Source organism: Pararge aegeria, chromosome 4, assembly GCF_905163445.1.
Source record: "Pararge aegeria chromosome 4, ilParAegt1.1, whole genome shotgun sequence".
Taxonomy (NCBI): domain Eukaryota; kingdom Metazoa; phylum Arthropoda; class Insecta; order Lepidoptera; family Nymphalidae; genus Pararge; species Pararge aegeria.
Window position 1 is genome coordinate 11797743 of NC_053183.1, and position 19160 is coordinate 11816902.

At 34.0% G+C, this 19160-nt stretch overlaps 2 protein-coding genes across 4 annotated transcripts in view; one reads left to right on the top strand and one right to left on the bottom strand.

The window, feature by feature from the left end:
* The window catches only part of LOC120637660 (filamin-A), a 123780-nt gene that overhangs the window by 95519 nt on the left and 9101 nt on the right, over positions 1-19160 (bottom strand). For 2 of the 3 annotated variants that reach the window (XM_039909585.1, XM_039909586.1), the window contains exons 2-3: positions 2672-2972; positions 576-756 (exon numbers count right to left, since the gene is read on the bottom strand). In XM_039909585.1, the coding sequence (XP_039765519.1) occupies positions 576-756; positions 2672-2887 (397 nt within the window). In that variant the 5' untranslated portion in view covers positions 2888-2972. The remainder of the gene's footprint in view (positions 1-575; positions 757-2671; positions 2973-19160) is intronic. The other variant, XM_039909587.1, reaches the window with a different exon arrangement.
* LOC120637664 (methylcrotonoyl-CoA carboxylase subunit alpha, mitochondrial) overlaps positions 1-19160 on the top strand; it is a 328715-nt gene that overhangs the window by 10487 nt on the left and 299068 nt on the right. The gene's annotated exons all lie outside the window — the stretch shown is intronic.

A 19160-nucleotide genomic window follows, 5' to 3' on the forward strand; every position in this document is an offset into this window, starting at 1 on the left:
CCATTAACATCATTCATCCTATGGTTAGGCAGACATTCCCTCTCGTAGGACAGAGCGAAGATTCAGATTCAAGACTGTACCAATTTGGATTGATTATTATCATATGTTTGTGATAATTTAATTTAGCGTGTTCTGCGAGTTACAGGATTAGCCCCCACCAATGTCATAAATATGAGCTTAACCAGCTTTTTTTTTTTTTTAAATACGAGATTTTTCTGAAAAGCAATTCTCAATAGCAACCAGCAACTGAGAATTGCTTTTTAGAAATTTTTTATACCAAATCATTGTTGGCCCGACTCGGGAATTCATCCTAGGGCGATGTAATCCATAGTCTTCAGACTCCGTGGATTTGACCAAGAAAAATAATCAACTTTTATCGTACGAGTTAATGTTTTACTAATGGTTCACACACAATATTGTTTTACTTGGCTTACATAAATATTTCAAGGACCTCAGTTAAAAAAAAGATAAAATAGTTGTGAGGATAAAGAAAAAGTACTCATAAATCATTCAACTGAATGGAAAATTAATGGAAATAGATGTTACGTTAATGTTATACAGTAATTGTTACTTACCGATATTAACAAGTTTAACACCATCATCTTCGATAGCTTGGAGAGCAGTGGTAACGTTTTCAAGCCTATGGTGTTGGTTTGTGGGGCTGGGACTCCAACCCTTCAGTCTGCGGCCTTGCAGTGCTTCAACTAAAGCACATAACACCGTACCGTCACGCAGATCTTCAACTAGATCTACAACCTAGAGGCGAAAATATTCATATTAAGAATCAGTTTAACGTAACGTTATTAAGGGCAGACTACAAAGAAATACAAATAACCATACTTATATTATAAATACGACTGTTTGTGGATATGTTTGTTACTTATTTCTGACTCAAATTTTACTATACAAATTTTAATTAAATTTAGCGCACTGCATCCTGAACATTGACATAAGGTATTTCATCCCTGCGGGATTTAGCAAAATATTAGTGGTTATGCATAGATACAGCCTTTAGGACTTCCTTATTTCAGGTAGGGGTACTCACTTAGGTACTCTTGTAAGACCAATGCCTATTTAACATTTATATATGTATATATTTTTTATTTATTTTCTGATACTGATATAAAAAGGCATATACTAATTTCAACATTGGTGGCTGGAGAGCCTTAGCCCGTAGCTTAGTGGTCAAAGGATTCAGGTTACGATTGCCAGAGAGCCGCAATTGCCAGGTTCAAATACTGTCTGTTCCATATTTTTTATATGCAATTAATAAATACTCTCACTTTTAGTGATAAGGTCGCCTTTTGATTTTAATTTTTTGTTTCACTATATTTGTAATTTCTCCTTTATTACGTAATAAAGATGTTTAAATAAAATAAAATAAAATAAATAAATAAATATGTATAAAACTGACATTTATTTTAAGTGTAAGTAAAAACACTGGTTGAATTATCAAAAAATCAATGCCTGTTTGTTGTAACTCTTCCAAGGGTTAAAAATGCAGATTCTATGGTACAGCCAGAAACTGCAGCTACAACTGTTACACTTTTTTAAAGTTTGTACATAAAACTCATCGATTGGTAAGCTAAAATGTGCGTACGAGCCAAAGCCAGATCCTTTCTAAGACCTGAAACTCGGAGTCATCTTGCCAACCACTCAATCAACAAAACCGTATTTATGTAGCATTAACTCTTAATAAGAACACTTTCAGTTCAGATAGTCTCCCTTACATAAAAGCCTCCCCTATCATCGGAAAAAGTAATATAAAACTTTAGACATGCGGGATGCAAGGTTAAACATACTCGCACTCAAGAAAATCCCCTGAGATATGAAGGTTTCTTCGCGATATATTCCTTCAAAGAAGAGAGTATGATGAATTCTTCATTTACACTGTACACAGCTGAACTGAAAATCTTGCCCAACGAATAACTTTAGTAACGCTTTTGAAACACCAGTAACGTTTAATGTTGTTTTTATGAATTGCTTAATATTTTGTCTATTCTGGCGTGGAAAGTGTGGGCAAGGTTTATCGATATTGAATATATTTTTTAATCAGCAGAGCTGTGATTTGTTGACAAATTTTAATTGTTTGATGCCAATGGGATAAGCAATTCAGTCTTATTGCACTTCTAGCTCCAAAATAATCTCTTATAAAGTTTGTGGCTAAAAGAATTTTTTTTCAGTTCAAACAATCTGGTCAGAACTAGATCAAAATTTTTATTTTTTAATTGTTACTTAATTTTTTTTAATTGGAGTGATACTTTTGTTATGTTTTACTTTTATTGCAGCCGTAAATAAAACTTTTAACTTTTATAACAATCTTTTATATTATAACATTATAACTCTTCATACTCATCGGTCATTTTCTATTTTTGTTTTGGATTTGTCCCACTGACATATATAAATAACATTTCCACCAAAATGTGTAGTGAACAAGCTTTTTTTTAACCGAAAGATAGAGCTCTTGACCACAATCTCACCCGATAGAAAGTAGACGTGGCCTAAGATGGGAAGCGCCTATTTGCTCTTGTTTAAAATATAACCTGGGTTTATTTTAAACAAGAGCGAATAGGCAAGTGCTTCCCGTTTTAGTAAGAATTAGGAAACAGAACTCGGCAGGGCGTTCCTTTTGGTGTTCCTTTAATAAAAAATAAATAATTAAACAGCTTACCTTTATATTTACGGGTTTAAGGGTCTCGTTGACCCAGTTTCGAAACGTGTTGGCTTGGATCTCCACCCAAAGATCTTCGTGGCCTTTGATAGCCATTGCTTTAGCTGCGGTGCCTTCTGCACTACGCGCTGCTAAACCTGCTTGGGTTATCCTACCAGCAGATCCTTCAGGGGTATGCGCCTTCAACCCCTGGTGCGATATTCTAACGCCCTCCATTTTTTAGTACTCGTCAGTAATTTCCAGATGAGAACTTCACTATTCTTGCGATAACTTCTATGATTATAAGACACATCTTCATCTTCTGGAAAAGAAAGACTGTATTAGTTACATGATATGTTCCTAGATAAAAATATCTATATTACTAAACAAACATTTTTTTTTTTCAAGAGTAATAAATTATGCCTGAAAGAGGAAGCAAGCTATTTTTTTCAGTCTGGAAGTTTTACAAAACTATCGACATGCATACATATATGCATTTGTTAGTTTTGTAAAATTTCCTGAGATGAATTGGAAAATTCACGATTCTTGCGTAATACTGCTCTGCAAGTACTGAATATATTATGCCATATACCGCATAACAAAATATTTTATATACATCGATTTATACATTGGCCAATTTTTTTATAAGCAAATCCTAACTGAACTAAGTAGTATCTTGGAAAGTTACTCAAGAGAAGTAAAGGAATTCTTATTGAGTGAGACGACTCGATAATATTATATTATATTATATTATTTTTATGCATTACGTATTATTATAATTCGACGGCCGACTGGCGCAGTGGGCAGCGACCCTGCTCTCGGAGTCCTAGGCCGTGGGTTCGATTCCCATAACTGAAAACTGTTTGTGAGATGAACATGATTGTTTTCCAGTGTCTAGGTGTTTATCTGTTTATTATAAGTACTTATGTGTATTATATTCATAAAATTATTCAACAGCTATCTTAGTAGCCATAACACAGGCTACGCTTACTTTCCGATTCCACATATTTAACAAAGATAGTAGCGAAAAAGACAAATCACAGACAATCGTAGCTGTCTCGCTGTATCATTTGTAACGAGTTGATTCTTTTAGTAAAATTTAATAAGGTTTGTTGTTGGTACTTAGGGCTTTAAGAGATCTAAATATGGACCTAACAGTGACCTTTCTAGTTAATGTGTGAATCGTGACGCCCGTCAATGTCACACCCCTAAGAGTTGTGTGCAGATTGATCACGTAGGTATGCTACTTTGCTGTGATTGATAGCACCAAAGCCTTTCCCGCGCTAAGCTGACGTGGCATGAATAGTACAATATACTCGCAGGAATGAGTTTACAAATATTTCAGTTATTCACATATAATCGATTTATTGCTGTGATATATTGTGCTCTATTTATAAATTAGTAGAGCTTTAGTAATATAAGAGTGTTTTGTGACAAAACTCGTCTGCGGAAGAACTACCGCCAGGATTCTTTCTGCCGTGAAGCAGCATTGTTGCAATGCTGTGTTCCGGTCTGAAGGATATGGTTTCCGGTGTAGTTACAGGCGCATGAGGCTTAACACTCACACCTCGTGAGTGGACACAGAGTAGCACTTTGCAGAATGTGTTCCGTTCATGCCCTTCGAAGTGTTTACAGGCGATACTATAAAAGGCCAGACTTTTAATTGCGTTTTGATCAGGACTATTGCTGTATTTGTTAAAACTTATTCACCGATGTTTTTGTAACTCGATAAGTAATTGTTTTGTATCGATGTTTTCTTGGGTCTCGTATCTCATAATGGAAAAACAAAACCCTAAAAGGATCAATTTGTAGTCCTTCTGCTTGATGTTTTTTTATCACGAAATACTTGTACTATTTTTTATTCCCATAGCATAACGATGACAGAAATGATGAACATATTAACTAAATATTTGTTTCTAATTTTATAATTTTTTATTAGTGTTTTTACCTACACTAGGAGAAATTATCAATTTTATAAATTTTATTTTTCAGAGAGTCGCAGGTTCAAATCCTGTCGGTTCCGAAATTTTTTTATATGCATTTTAAAATTTATAAAATTGATAATTCCTCCAAGTGTAGATAAAAACACAAAAAAAAATAATTTAAAATTAGAAAGAAATATTTAGTTAACACATCATTTCTGTCGTCGTTATGTGGTTGCTGCTAAACGCGCAGAGTTTAACTTCGAAAGTATGTTATTTAGGTATATAAAACGATGATATTCTTGAAGATGACTGTAACTTTTACTATTAGTATAGGTACTAATAGTAAGAGTTACAGTCCTTTGACACACAGAATAGATTACTATAGGTAGTCATCTATTCTGTGTAGCTGGAAAGGTGGTGCTCAGGATTCTATGCAGGATAGATGTCATAGCGTGAGTTTGCAACTTGTTCTCTGGAATGGAGTTCGGATGATATATTGCGTAGTACGAAGAGGTTTAGTGATAATGATCGGTGTTTCAATTTGTTTCTAAGTGATATTTAATATAGACAGCTATTAATCTAATTTTCTAAACTATGTCAAACTTATTAAACTGAATAAACAACTTGAAGAAACACATTTAATATAGTTGTTAACTATTAAGGTCTTTGATATCCGAAATTTTTATTGGAATAGTCTAAATATAGTCACAGATCAGACTTTAAGTTAAAGGTAATAATAGTTACAAACTAAAATTATTATTTACAATAAATATTAGCCTAACTATCTTGATTGATTGATTGAGTGGTCGGTCTTTGATTGACTTGCGAAGTTATTGTTTTTGCTATAATTTTGGTACTGCATGTATCCCACGCAACGCTACGTCTTTATTTTGGCCACAACAGAAGTCAAGTTTTAGTATTTATGTATAGTCAGAATAAATTATACCTTCTATAGCTTTAGTACTTGTTTTTGGGAATAATAATACAAAATTATAGGATAGCGTGTCTCATAATATGTGCTGTGCCCTTTGTTGGGTACAGAAATAAGCGCTTACGAACGTCTCTTTATACCTAATAGAAAATATTTATCATAACTGAAAAGACGCTGGTTTGCTTTTATAGGCATATTTATTCATCATTATCATCATCATCATCATCATCATCATCATCTGAACCAACTGACGTCCACTGCCGGACATATGTCTTTTGTAGGGAGTTCTACAATCCACGTTCCTGGGCCGGTCCCAGCGACTCGCCTGTTGGCATCTGTCTACCTCGTTGGGGACCGACCTACGCTGCGTTCACCGGTGCGGGGTCGCCATTCCAGCACCTTAAGATCCCAACGTCCATCGGTTCTCCGAGCTATGTGCCCTACCCATTGCCACTTCAGCTACGCGACTCGCTAAGCTATGTCGGTAACTTTCGTTCTGCTACGGATCTCCTCATTTCTTATTTGATCACGTAGAGATACTCTAAGCATAGCTCTCTCCATCGCCAGCTGAGTGTCTCTGAGCCTTCTTATGAGGCCCATTGTTAGCAACTACGACTCAGATCCGTAAGTCATCACTGGCAACACGCACTGTTCGAAGACGTATAATTATTGTATAATATCAAAACAGGTTGATTTTAATGTTACGGTACATAGAAGCGTTTTATATGTCAAAGTATTTTAGATCTTTACCACCGCTTTGTTGACGGACGCCTTCGCAATCAATTGCGTTGTCGATTGTTAAATTAAGCAAAGGACATAAAATCTTACATAAAACCCCCATAGCTTTAAAACAGGTGGGTCTCCACTCATTGAATTGCCTTTTTAGGACTACTTCACGAAATCAATAGCTCCCGTAAGATTCCCCTTTAGTAAATGCGTAGCCTCGGATATAACTTGAAGGACAGTTAAATAATTCTGAAACGTCGATTGTTTAAATATTTGGATATATTGGCACATCAACTACATTTGTCATAATCATTTCTATTTTTAGCCTATTAGTTCTCACTCTTGGGCAATTGTCATAGAAGAAAAGGATTTAGAGTTTAGACCCTCTAAGCTGCCTCAATGTGGACTGGCGTACTTGAACTGTTATTGTCACATACTATTGAAAACCGGGACCGATGCTTTAACGAGGTAAGGGCTAAACAATTCACTATTATCTAACTCAGGGCTCTTAACTCTGTACTGAAATTTACTGACAAGAAGAATATGAACCAATCTTGGAATCGAGTCCTGTACCGTAAGTTGAACATGTTGACTACTTTGCTAACGAGGTGGTTAGGCAAGTAATCAATATCGATTAAGTACTTCAATATTCAATTAAGGCTTAAAAGAAAGGTGTTATTATTTAGTTACTAAAACGAAATATTTTAGGATCGTAAAAACAATGTAAGAATTTTGTAAATATTGTAAGAAAACATTTTAACTTTTACGTCCATGAGGGGCTTTATGTCTTCGTTAAAAATGTGAGAGAACTTTAATTTTTTTCAACGATCTTATAATAGGAGCAATTTTATAAAATAATTCAACAACCGATAGTACTTATTCTTGCGACAGTTTTTCGGGTCGCATTTTGTGACGTATAGCTCTTAACCATGTTTGTCTTTGCTTTATTAGTGTGCTTAAAAACTTTAATTTTAACACTTAGCTAAGTTACTTCATGTTGTTCCATAGTCAATGGACCATATAATAAAGTAAGAATTGGAGCTCAGGTTGATGAATCCAAAAGATGCCAACTGCTGGACACAATATCTCCAATAAGATTATAAAGCGTAGTAATTAAAACATTTTAATTCAGTAAAGTAATAATAAAATTTGTATGGATATACCATACCAATTTTATTATTACTTTACTGAATCAGTAAAAATATAAATGTAAAAAAATAAACACTTTTTTTTTTGTAGTATGGCTGATGGTAAATGGAAAACAATCGTCTTTAAATAGAGCAATACTTCGCAGGGCATGCAAGGCACACGTCCTACAAAATGCCTGTAATTTGGCCGCCAAACACGCTGTTCAGGCTAGAAAACAACAATGCTGCTTGGTGGCAGAAATAAGCATGGCGTTAGTAGGTACTTTCCCAGATGAGCTTTGCCCCAAAAACCTTAAATTTCTTAAATGACTTTTCGTACTGTTAGGCAAAAGCCTCCCTTTCCTTCTTCCACTTATTGTCATTTCCCCAAACGGTATTGCCTTTAATATACCACAAATAAGTACGTCCTCATCATCCACGGAGACCGCTAAAGTTTATTGTGTGAAATGCAATTAATTATTTTTTTAGGTAAAAAATAATAAGACAGGTATTGAGGAGTTGCAGCATATCGGATATAGGATCTAGATTTACATAAATTTTGATATAGGATGAAGGATAAAAAGGAGCAGAATACAAAACAATCATTATCATATAGACCAATTACCGGTCCACTACAGGGCATGGGTCTCCCAGGATATAAGCGCTGGCCCAGTGCCGATTGGTGTACTCAACACACCTTTGAGAACATTATGGAGAACTCTCAGGCCTACAGCATTCTTCGCGATGTTTTCCGTTTCACAATATATTAATAGCTTAAAACTCACATAACGTGGCAAAGTTAGAGTTGCGTGTTGGTATTCGAACTCGGCCCTCCAAAAGTGAAGTCGAAGTTCATCCCACTGGGCTTTTACCGCTACAGAAATATATAGTTCAGAAATCGAAAAGAGATAACGTAATTTAAAAGACTAACTGAGTTACCCCGAATTGAATCTTTTTAATTTATACTAAACATTTTGATAACTAATATTAAATACATATTTCATACGCGGACATCCGCGTGGTTAAGACTACGTTAAATTGGACTGTCGCTCGTCGATGATAAATATTAATACTGTGTTAATAAAAAACATTGTGGGCAGAGTATTTCTTGTGACGAACTGAGGTGTCGGCGTCATCTCTGTTTTAGTTGGTCATAATCATCAATTATCATCTTGACAAATATCTTATATCTATAACGATAAAAAGCTTTGTCCGGACTGACGGACGGACAACCACGCGACAAAACGTGTAAAGTTTTTAATTTTGACAGATTATTTGAGGTATTTAAAATATATAAGATATTTTTTTAATTCTTTACCCGAAGGGGGTTAAACAAGCTAAAGAAGTGTGTACGAACGTCAATTATTTTTAGTTTACGTTATATCCATCCAAGAACTTGTTAGTCGCGTATTGGTTAAAAAATGAAAACACGTTCATATTTTTTGAAAATGCCACCAAGAAGAAAAACCTATCAAACGCAGTCGAAGTCGCGGGAAATAGTATAAAATATTCACTGGCTTTCTAGTATCTCCAATTAGAAATTACTTTTGCTATACCTACTGTGTAGTGGTATAAGTACCATAAGAGCGTACCTACTTACCTATGTTAATTCTTTTTTACATATCATTGTTCTATAATAGTCAGATAAGGTAGAACATGCGGTTACAAAACATAATCTACTTATTATAAAAGTTTGAAAGGAAAACATCGATATTGAATGAATTCTACGCACGGTATTGTTTGACGTTACCATATAAGGCAAGAGAGTTGAAACACAAGAATTTATCTTAAAAAAATAGTAATTCCTCATCTTATATGGTTAACTAGTCTCCCCGCATCAGTAAACATTGAGTCATGCGACAATACACGCATCTTAATACCGTAGAATACCTATGTAAATTATTCATAAACAGAACTTTGTTTAGTAGTATTATTAGCAATCCAAAACAAGTCATATATTTGCCTTACTACTTATATTAAGGTGTTGGGTACTCCATAATTAGGTTGAATAAATTTAAACAATTAATGTATATTCTAGTTTTCTAAAATGTCATTATTATTATTTACTTAAATTTTAATCGATTTACAGTCAGTTTATTATTATTATTATTATTATTATTATACATTTATTTTTTCATTTAATTTAATAAAAATTATAAATAAATTATAAAAATATCAAATATTCAAAATTTAATAAGCTTAAACCTGGACATTGATGTAATTTTTTTTTTTTTTTTAAATTTAATTTTAATTTGAATTTTAATTCTATTTATATTTTTAACATTATAACCTTATTAATTAGTAAAATATTTTTAGACATTATTTGTAAACGTTGTGAAAACCTGTAATAAGCTGAACATTCACTTAGCTCGCAACGTAAAAACTTGGACAAGAAAAAATGTATTTACAGTCAGTAAATTTTTCTCGCTAGAAAAGGTTGTAAAAATTACCTGTAAACAGAACTTTGTTTAGTAGTATTATTAGCAATGCAAAACAAGTCATATATTTGCCTTACTACTTATATTAAGGTGTTGGGTACTCCATAATTAGGTTGAATAAATTTAAACAATTAATGTATATTCTAGTTTTCTAAAATGTCATTATTATTATTTACTTAAATTTTAATCGATTTACAGTCAGTAAATTTTTCTCGCTAGAAAAGGTTGTAAAAATTACCTGTAGGTACCGAAAATTTTCAGTACTTAGTTGTATATCAGTAATCTTATTCCCGTTTTAACTAAACCTAGGAAACGCATACATCAGATGTTCAATGATTTAGTTGATGCTTGGAGAAAAAAAACGTTTCGTAAGGAGCCATCTATAGTTACGACAACGATTGGCCCAGCCGGTGCGTAATATTTAAAAAACGTAAACTGACTTATAACACAAGAAAACCTATTTTAATTTTTTTTAGCGATAATATAGCATAGCATGTTAAATGCATAAAATTATTCAAGTAATCAGGGCTAACAATTTGCCAATATATGACATGGTAAACTCGTGCATAAGTTTAACTTGATAGCACTATTTTGTTAACTATTCAGTAAGAATGTTGATGTAGAGTCAAGATGCCGAACTTGGATGTAAACTAACCCAACTACGTGACGTAAACGCGCAATACCTTACTTGAAGTAAATATTCGCTGTTCGAGTGACGTTGTTACTAATAAACAATTTACGTAGTTCGCATACAAGATCGATTAAAATATAAACATTAAACACACTCAACCAATAGAATGTTGCAACTAGAGTCTATGCTATACCGCAAGAGTGGTTCCATCTAACTAGTATGCATAGTTAATGAAGCCAGACTGAAAATTATCAACCCATTAGCGGTCTCCTGTTAGAATTAGTAGGGCTTAGGCCGCAGTCCACGACGCTGGCCTTAGTGCGGATTGGTAGACTTTGAGAACATAATGAAGAACTCACAGGTATGCCGGTTTTCTGACGATATTTTGATTTACCGTTAAAACAAGGGACTGCCGCTTCAAGCCGTGGGCAATGACCCTGTTTTCTTTGTCCAAGGCTTTGTGTTAGATTTCCACAACTGGAAAAATGTTTGTGTGATGAACATGAATTTTTATCTGTATATTATAAGTATACATATCCCTATCCCTATCCCTACTAATATTATAAATGTCAATGTAAGTTTGTTTGTTACGCTTTCACGCAATAACTACTTAACAGATCCACATAAAACTATGTACACATATTTTTGGAGGTGTTAATTTTGCCCAAACTTTATGTAGATCTGATGAATGTGGTTGGAGGTAGAGGACAGAACTCCTCAGCGGACACCAGAACACCCCTTATTTAAGGCTTAGCGATACAGAATACTTTAAATGTTTTTATAACTACAACTAAATTGAATGCCATATCAAAAAACAAAATTAAACGCAGACTAAGTCGCGGGAAATAGCTAGTTTTTCATAAAAAAATACATATTTATCAGGTATCCTCGTACCCATAACACAAGCTACGCTTACTTTGTGGCTAGATGGCGATGTGTGTAGTGTCTTAATTATATATATTTATTTTATTTATTATTTGTTTACGTGATTTTTGATTGCTTGAAACGCGCATAGAGAAAGAAACTCATTCCAGGAAAAAACATTAAGGAAACCAGACGATCACTCGAACATAGAACTCAAATTTATTATTACCATGTGTATGTACCTATATGTAATGTACCTTTCGAGAGTCTTTCCGCGTTTTGTCCCTTCACAAACCCTTTTAATTTTAGTGTGTGTTGGGAATTATCGACTTTTATAAGCAAGCGTCGATCTGGCTTTCATTTATGTATACAAGTTTTAAATAATATATATACATTACCAAAGCATACTATATAATTGTTATGTAACTACTTATGCGTCTACTATACAACTCAGCAGTGTTTAAGCCTCGGGCCCTGTTTACATTTTATCCGCTCGTTGGAGGTGTACTTATTAATTATTTATGTAACCACGTTGGACTGTAGGTATCTAAAATTATATCCGTACATATCATTTCAAACTGCTATACACCACATTTGACTATAATACATATAAATCAGTCACCAAACCTTTCCTTATTCAAATACGGGAATATATGTAGAGTATAATATGGTATGTGAAGATGCTTGCTTGATGTTTGGAACATTCTGGATGTTTGGACGTTGCTTAGGTACTCAATCACTATAAGGTTGAATTGAATTTTGCTCTACATTAATAAAGGATTAAATTGATACAAATAAATTATTTCAGGACGTTATAAGATGTTTACGAATCGAACGTAGTAGTTACATCATCCTTTGTATCCGCAGAAAATATTTTAGTAGCTTTGTTTATTTTCTATTTCAACAAGCCTTCCAAGTCTAAAAAAGTCCAAAGTCAAAGTCAAAGTCAAAAATATCTTTATTCAAGTAGGCCCATAGGTGGCACTTTTGATGCGTACATAAGAATTTCACGGTAGTAAGATGATGGCGATAACCACATTCGTAAACTTAAAACTAAAGCTACGAGGGTTCCAAACGCGTCCTGGTCAAAGAAGAAGCCCACAACAAACTTAGCCGGGTGTTTTTTTTTGTTATCACCATCTCACAATGTCATTTAAAATTATTAGAAGAGCAACATGGTTAGAGCAATAATTCACACCCAAGCTTTTTTATCGATTACGTAGTCCTTTATACTATAATAGGTCTTTTCTATAAGCTTACGTTTAATACAAACTTTGAACTTTTTAAGAGACATCTCCAAGATGTCAATGGGTAGTTTATTGTAGAATTGTATGCAATTTCCTTTAAACGAATTATGAATTTTATGTAACCTTAAAAATAGTAGCGGACTATACCTCTAATCTGTTTTAGCGAAGAAACCAATTAGGGGAATGTGTCAACGTGCCGAAATATCTTGGCGGCGCGTCTTTGTCGAAAACAAGGTATACGAAATTAAGAATCAAATTTCCCCAGCCAGGGTACCAAACCGGGGTTTTTTTACCAATGAACAAGAGATACTGAACAGATTAACTGTGTCAGTGTTGTACACTAAAAAAACACATCGTGTTAAAATAAATAATAGTGGTTAGTAATCCTTTTAGACGATAGATAGGTATCTACTACTTAGGTACATAGAGTTAAAAGGATGCAAAATCAATTGGCGCATCGAGGACATATGCAGGAGCGAAGCTAGATGGAGAGCCGAGATACCAACTGTATAACAGGCTCGGTTACACAATAAGCTACTGGCACTGAATACAAAGCCTACAACCAGTAACGTATTTACTTAGGTATCTGACATACAATGTGCATTAACATGCCTATTCCGTCCAGCAGGGCTAGCAAAGGCAGCAGACAAAAATAATATCCCCGATTATATCCTCTGACAGGTGATATAATTAACGTGTGCACGGGAACATCGAATAGGAGAAGTTAGCCCCCGCATATTATTATAAATATAAATATAAATATACTACGACAATACACACATCGCCATCTAGTCCCAAAGTAAGCGTAGCTTGTGTTATGGGTACTAAGATAACTGATGAATAATTTTTATGAATAATATACATAAATACTTATAATATATAGATAAACACCCAGACACTGAAAAACATTCATGTTCATCACACATATATTGTCCAGTGGTGGGCATCTAACCCACGGCCTTGGACTCAGAAAGCAGGGTCGCTGCCCGCTGCGCCAATCGGCCGTCTACGTATGACGTTATATTATTTGGATATTATTTCCACTTCTGCGCCAGTGCTCTGAGATTTGATAAAGCTGTGGGAGAAGATAATTTTTTATCCTTTTTAGAGGAGATAATTGCCTTCTGCCTATGCTAGCCGTGCAGGTAATCAGTCTTACATTTCATCCTTTACCGTGCAAGTTTGACTGTATTGAAATAATAACATTTTTATAAATAAAAGTTTTCATATTTCCACTTTCGGTATCTTTAGTTTAAAATACAACTTATGTACCATTGAATTATTAAAGCGTCATCTCCTATATCATCAGCTCACCTCCATAACCAATATTTATGAATTGGATTTGAAAATTGACGAAAAATTTGATTTTGACCGGAAAATCAGATAAACCAATAGATCTGACACTGGTGGAGGATACACATGTTTTTTTACACTCTTGTGACCCTAAAGTGCCAAGTTACTACGGCTCTCTTAATGTTGTCGGTTAACTATTGTTTTGAGAAGATGACCCTGAACCTCGTAGATAAGATGGCGAGCATATATATTGAAGTTCCACTGAATATACAAACGCTGTATTTTAACAAAAGTTTATTAAAATAACACAAATGTTCGAAGAAAGAATAACAAGTTTTGAGAAGCGTTAATCTCATTGAATGATATATAGACCCACACCTACATATTTCCACAATGTCAGGCTGTTTCACAGTGAGTTAACACTGTTTCTTGTTTAAAAATTTATTGTGTAGTAAAACAATTTCCCTCGCCTACGATATTGCATTTTTTCACACTTTTCTTTGTTCCACTGACGTTGTACGTTCCCTCAACGTGAGTAAAAAATTAACGAGAATTCTTTCGCCGGTAAATTTTAAATGGATAAAATCTTGTATTAATTTTTACCTTTAACTACGAAAAATTTAGTTACGTACGAGGTAGACTACGTTATGTAGCGTACTTTGTAAGAATTTATTTAAACATTACTTGAAAGAATATTTTTTTAACCTATAATTGCCTATAGCTTGACTTTGTATACGTCTCTCGTCATAGTATCAGGGGCGTTAAAGTTGATCATAGGTTAGGAATCTTCTAGGGACGGATTAACAAACTGATAATTTTTTGGTGCGGTAATTTTTGTAGGCGGCTATCATACCTATTAAAGTTTTTGTTTATGGTTGATTGTCAGAGCACTGAACAGAGGTTGAAAAATAAATCAAGCTTTTGAACACTCTCAATATAAATAAAATGATTATACTGTAAGTATTTTAGCAAATTAAATAATAGCGCGGGCTGGAGACGTGACGCGGTGGTTTAGGGTACACATTGCGTTTGCCCGTTGTCCACGGCAATAATCCGCATCCAATCCGGCGTCGAAGTCGCGCATGTATGCAAAAGCTGTTCCGTAACTATCCTCTTCTTTTTTTCCTCATTCAAAGGTTGCCTGGCAGAGATCGCTATGAAGCGATAAGGCCGCCTCTTGAATTCTACTTCTTTCTTTATGTTTCTATTTTTATTATATTTTGTATATAATAAAGAGTTTAATAATAATAATAACTCTGTTATTATTTGGTGAGTAAGAACGGCGTGGCGTTTTAGTCAGTAAGAGTCTGATATAACCTTCACGAATCCCCGTGGCACGGGGGTATCCATAAGGTTTACTCCACGAAAAAAATATTGATTGCGTAGCCTACATGATTGCGTAGAATAAATCAGACGTTGTACACGGACAAAGTCGTTGAAAACCGCTTGTTGAATAATAAATATGATTGATTACATCTACTTAACAAGTGCTGATCATATTTTCATTTGTTGGCTGAGTGCTATTGTATGTGTATGCTGACCGAACTACCCACTCGAGAATCGATTATGGTATAAAGTACCTACACAACTTGCTAATTACAATTCAATATCATATAACAAAATATTAACTACAGAATATTTATATAATATGCTAACTAAGAGGCAGTCAGCTATATTATATTTATAATATTTAATTTTAAATTAACATTCCGTGCTACATTGTTGCATTAGGACATCTTTGCTCTGTAATGAAAAATATGGTTTGATTTGGAAAAAATAAATACATTAATGTTACAAATATTCTGTAGGTAATATTTTATTATTGATACGGTTATAGATCACAAGGCCTTGGGTCAGATACCCCATTGGCAGGACACATTTTACTCCCCGGGGAAAGTCCAACCTTTTTTTTCTCCCACAGCTTTATCAACCGTCCGAGCAGTGCAACACAGTTTGGCAGGTGAACAAGTTAATTTTATTCTTTGTCAGGGGATATAATCGTGGGATATAATTTTTGTCTCATGCCTATGCTAGCCGTGCTATTATGTCAAAAGAACCAGAGTTAGAAATAAAGCGTTCTGCAAACCCGTAACTCTTATAGCACGTTTGTTGGGGCAAAATCTGCTATTGCAATTGTGTCTCAATGACATAAGATACTCATAAAAAGGTTTATCATTTTTAAATATTATGCGCAACACATATTTATAGAAGTTTGTTTGCAGAATGTTTCCAATCTGGTGCGCAGTTTTTCTCATAGGTTCTGCATTAATTGGTAGTTAAAGAATTTAAACTAAGATTTTGGTGGTTTATCAACATTTCTTAAATATAGTTGGACGGGTACATACCACGATATAATTTTTGGATTCGTCGATATTTCGACCCAGTTGTATGGATCGTGGTCACGACGGGACTAGGTACGATATGTCAAGTTGAATGTCACGGGCAGAATCTGATTACCCGCGTGAAATACCGACACAAAGAACACGAAAGCTATATATTTAAGAGATTTTAATTGGTAGTTGTTATATTATGGACAAGCAGGACGTGCATTACGTACAGCAAAGATCTGATATACTCTACTAGCTTCTGTTTTCCCTACCAACTACTTTGAAGCACTAATCTATAATGCCAACCTTCAAATTAAGCGCGAGTTAGCGTCATCTAGGCAAGCGCGTGTTAGGAAATAGGGAATTACAGCACTTTATCTATGATAAACCCGATGATTATATTAAATATATCAACAAATCATAGTTTGTATACTCATTGATAATGTATTGAAAATAGAATAATGGACTTTAGTAGACTGTCAAATAAAAGTATAGGATCTATGGCGGGAGACGCGAGTTTGACAAGTTAGATTGGCGGCAAAGAAAAAGTGAGGACGGATTTAAATTAATGAATTGAGGATAGAAGATTAAGTAAAGTATTGTGGATAGAACGTTACAAATTGGGAATAGATGATTTATAATGGAAACGACATACTTAACGAAATATTGTTGTGGCAAAACAAGAGTCGTATATACTGGTGATGGAGTTGAGATAAGTTGTTAAAAGTTGTTGGTACTATGGTTGTACCTGATGTAGCATCAGATAAGTATATCGCATCCTTTGGTTTATTTAGGTATCATATATGGAGCCCTAGCATAACTTTATACCGACAGTTTATGTAGCAGAGGTTGCTCTATACAAACAATTTGCTTCAAAAGTCCTGATGTTATAAGTGATCCTAGTAGTTATGTTTGACCTGTCTTATATGTCTTGTATCAAAGGGCCTAGCGTTATAACATATGATAATGTTGTAATTGTGTTTATAAGTTGTTTTAATTGATTGAATAAAAGAGCAACGGTAGAGTTTCTTGCCAGTGGTCTTCTCTGCCGAAGACAGCATTCCGAACTGGTTGTAGAGTCATTTGAAGGTAACAAGTAATATGAATTATAGAGAAGCTTAATATACAGTATTAGAGTCAGTCCAGTTGTTTTATTTCACTCCTTGGGAAGTCAGGTTTATAGTGTCCAGACCCACAACAGTGCTCTAAAGCAGGTTGGTGGGCTTTAAAGATTTCTTTTATAAAATGAATACTTTAATAGGAAGGAAGAATAATAGTCATGAGAATAAATGATTACTGCTAAGAAACTAGGTATTTAGCTTCAATAATACGGTTAATTAATGAAAGATTAAGTGCCATCCTGAACATTGTGGGTATTGCAGTGAATATCTGAATACCTGGGCCTTCCATTCTTTATATTTTTTTAGCATCAGAAGTGGGATCCTATTCATGTCCAATTTATGGCTTTCTCTAATGCAGATTTACTTTTTTTAGAACCATCCCGTCAAATATGGACATAGTAAAGAGTTTGATGTTTTTTATGATGCCTCAACTATTTGCTGCTATGTGCTAAAACAGAAACACTCTGGAGACAAAGCACCATGCTTGGTGAAATTCTGTTTAAGGATATGTGGTCCGGGGAACCAATGGATAACCATCTTGGCAAATGTGGATATAGTACATTGATTGATGTTTTTGATGATGTTTCAACTAATAGCTGGTATGTGCTAAAACAGAAACACTCTGGAGACAGAGCACCAGACTTGGTAAAATTCCATTGAAGTATATGTGGTCCGGGGAACCAATTGATGTGATATTTTTATTTATCTTTTCTTTTTGTGGTTTCTACTTTTGAAAGATAGTACTTATTACCTGAAACTGATATGGCCTAGTGGCTCTTTGTTTATTTTGCTGAAATGATTAAGTCCAAAATAGAATTTATTTAAGTTTGTTTGTGATAACCAACGAGTCAAGTTGGCCTAACAGAATGTGTAATAAGTTTGATAAATTTGAATTATCAAGTTTTATTTAACTAGTCTGGTTAGACAAATGGAATTTGTGTTGAGCTTTATTTTGTTAGTCTGTCAAGGTTAAAATACATAAACTGGTCAGGTTAGCCGAACGGAATGTGTGATATATTTTTCCTATGATTCTTATTTATTACATACAAGATTTCAAGTTTAAATTGAGCAACTAGTCAAGTTGGCCAAACAGAATGTGTGATAAGTGTGATAAATTTAAAATTTCAAGTTTTATTTAACTAGTCAGGTTAACCAAATGGAATTTGTGTTAACTTTTATTTTATTAGTCTGTCCAGGCTAAAATAAATTAACTGGTCAGGTTAGCCGAACGGAATGTGTAATAGATTTTTCTTTTGATTCTTATTTATTACATACAAGATTTCAAGTTTATATTGAGCAACTAGTCAGGTTAGCCAAGCTGTTGACTTTTATTTAGGAACTATTCTATGTACTTCGAGATCGAAGTACTTGTCAGGAAAGCCGAGATAGGAGAGATTGTGTAAATTATTCAGAACATAAAAAAATAATACACAAAAAACAAAACAAAACAAAAAAAAAAAAAAATCAAAATTTCTTGGTAGAATAGAATAGAATATGATTATGTGTCAGAACAATACATATAGGGAAAATTACTACTGAATAGCTAAATGAAATAGTTTAGTTTCTATGTTGGGTGTGTGAAGAAAAGAATTCAGGAGTCAACAAAGGAGTCAGCTTAAATGTTGTGGGCTAGGTTAGGTCAGTGATCTTTCAGTATGATGTTGAGAGAAGTTTTTAAAAATGATATAAATAAAATACAATATTAAACTAAATTAATGTTGCTGCTGCAAAGGAAAATATATTAGTTGCATTATAAATAATTAGATTATACTTAGGTTTACAGTTGTTTAAATTATCAAATTTTATGTGAAATTTTAAGAGTCCTTGCATGATAAATGATTCTGTTAAACAGGTGGTTTAATTGATGTTTAGATTGAAAT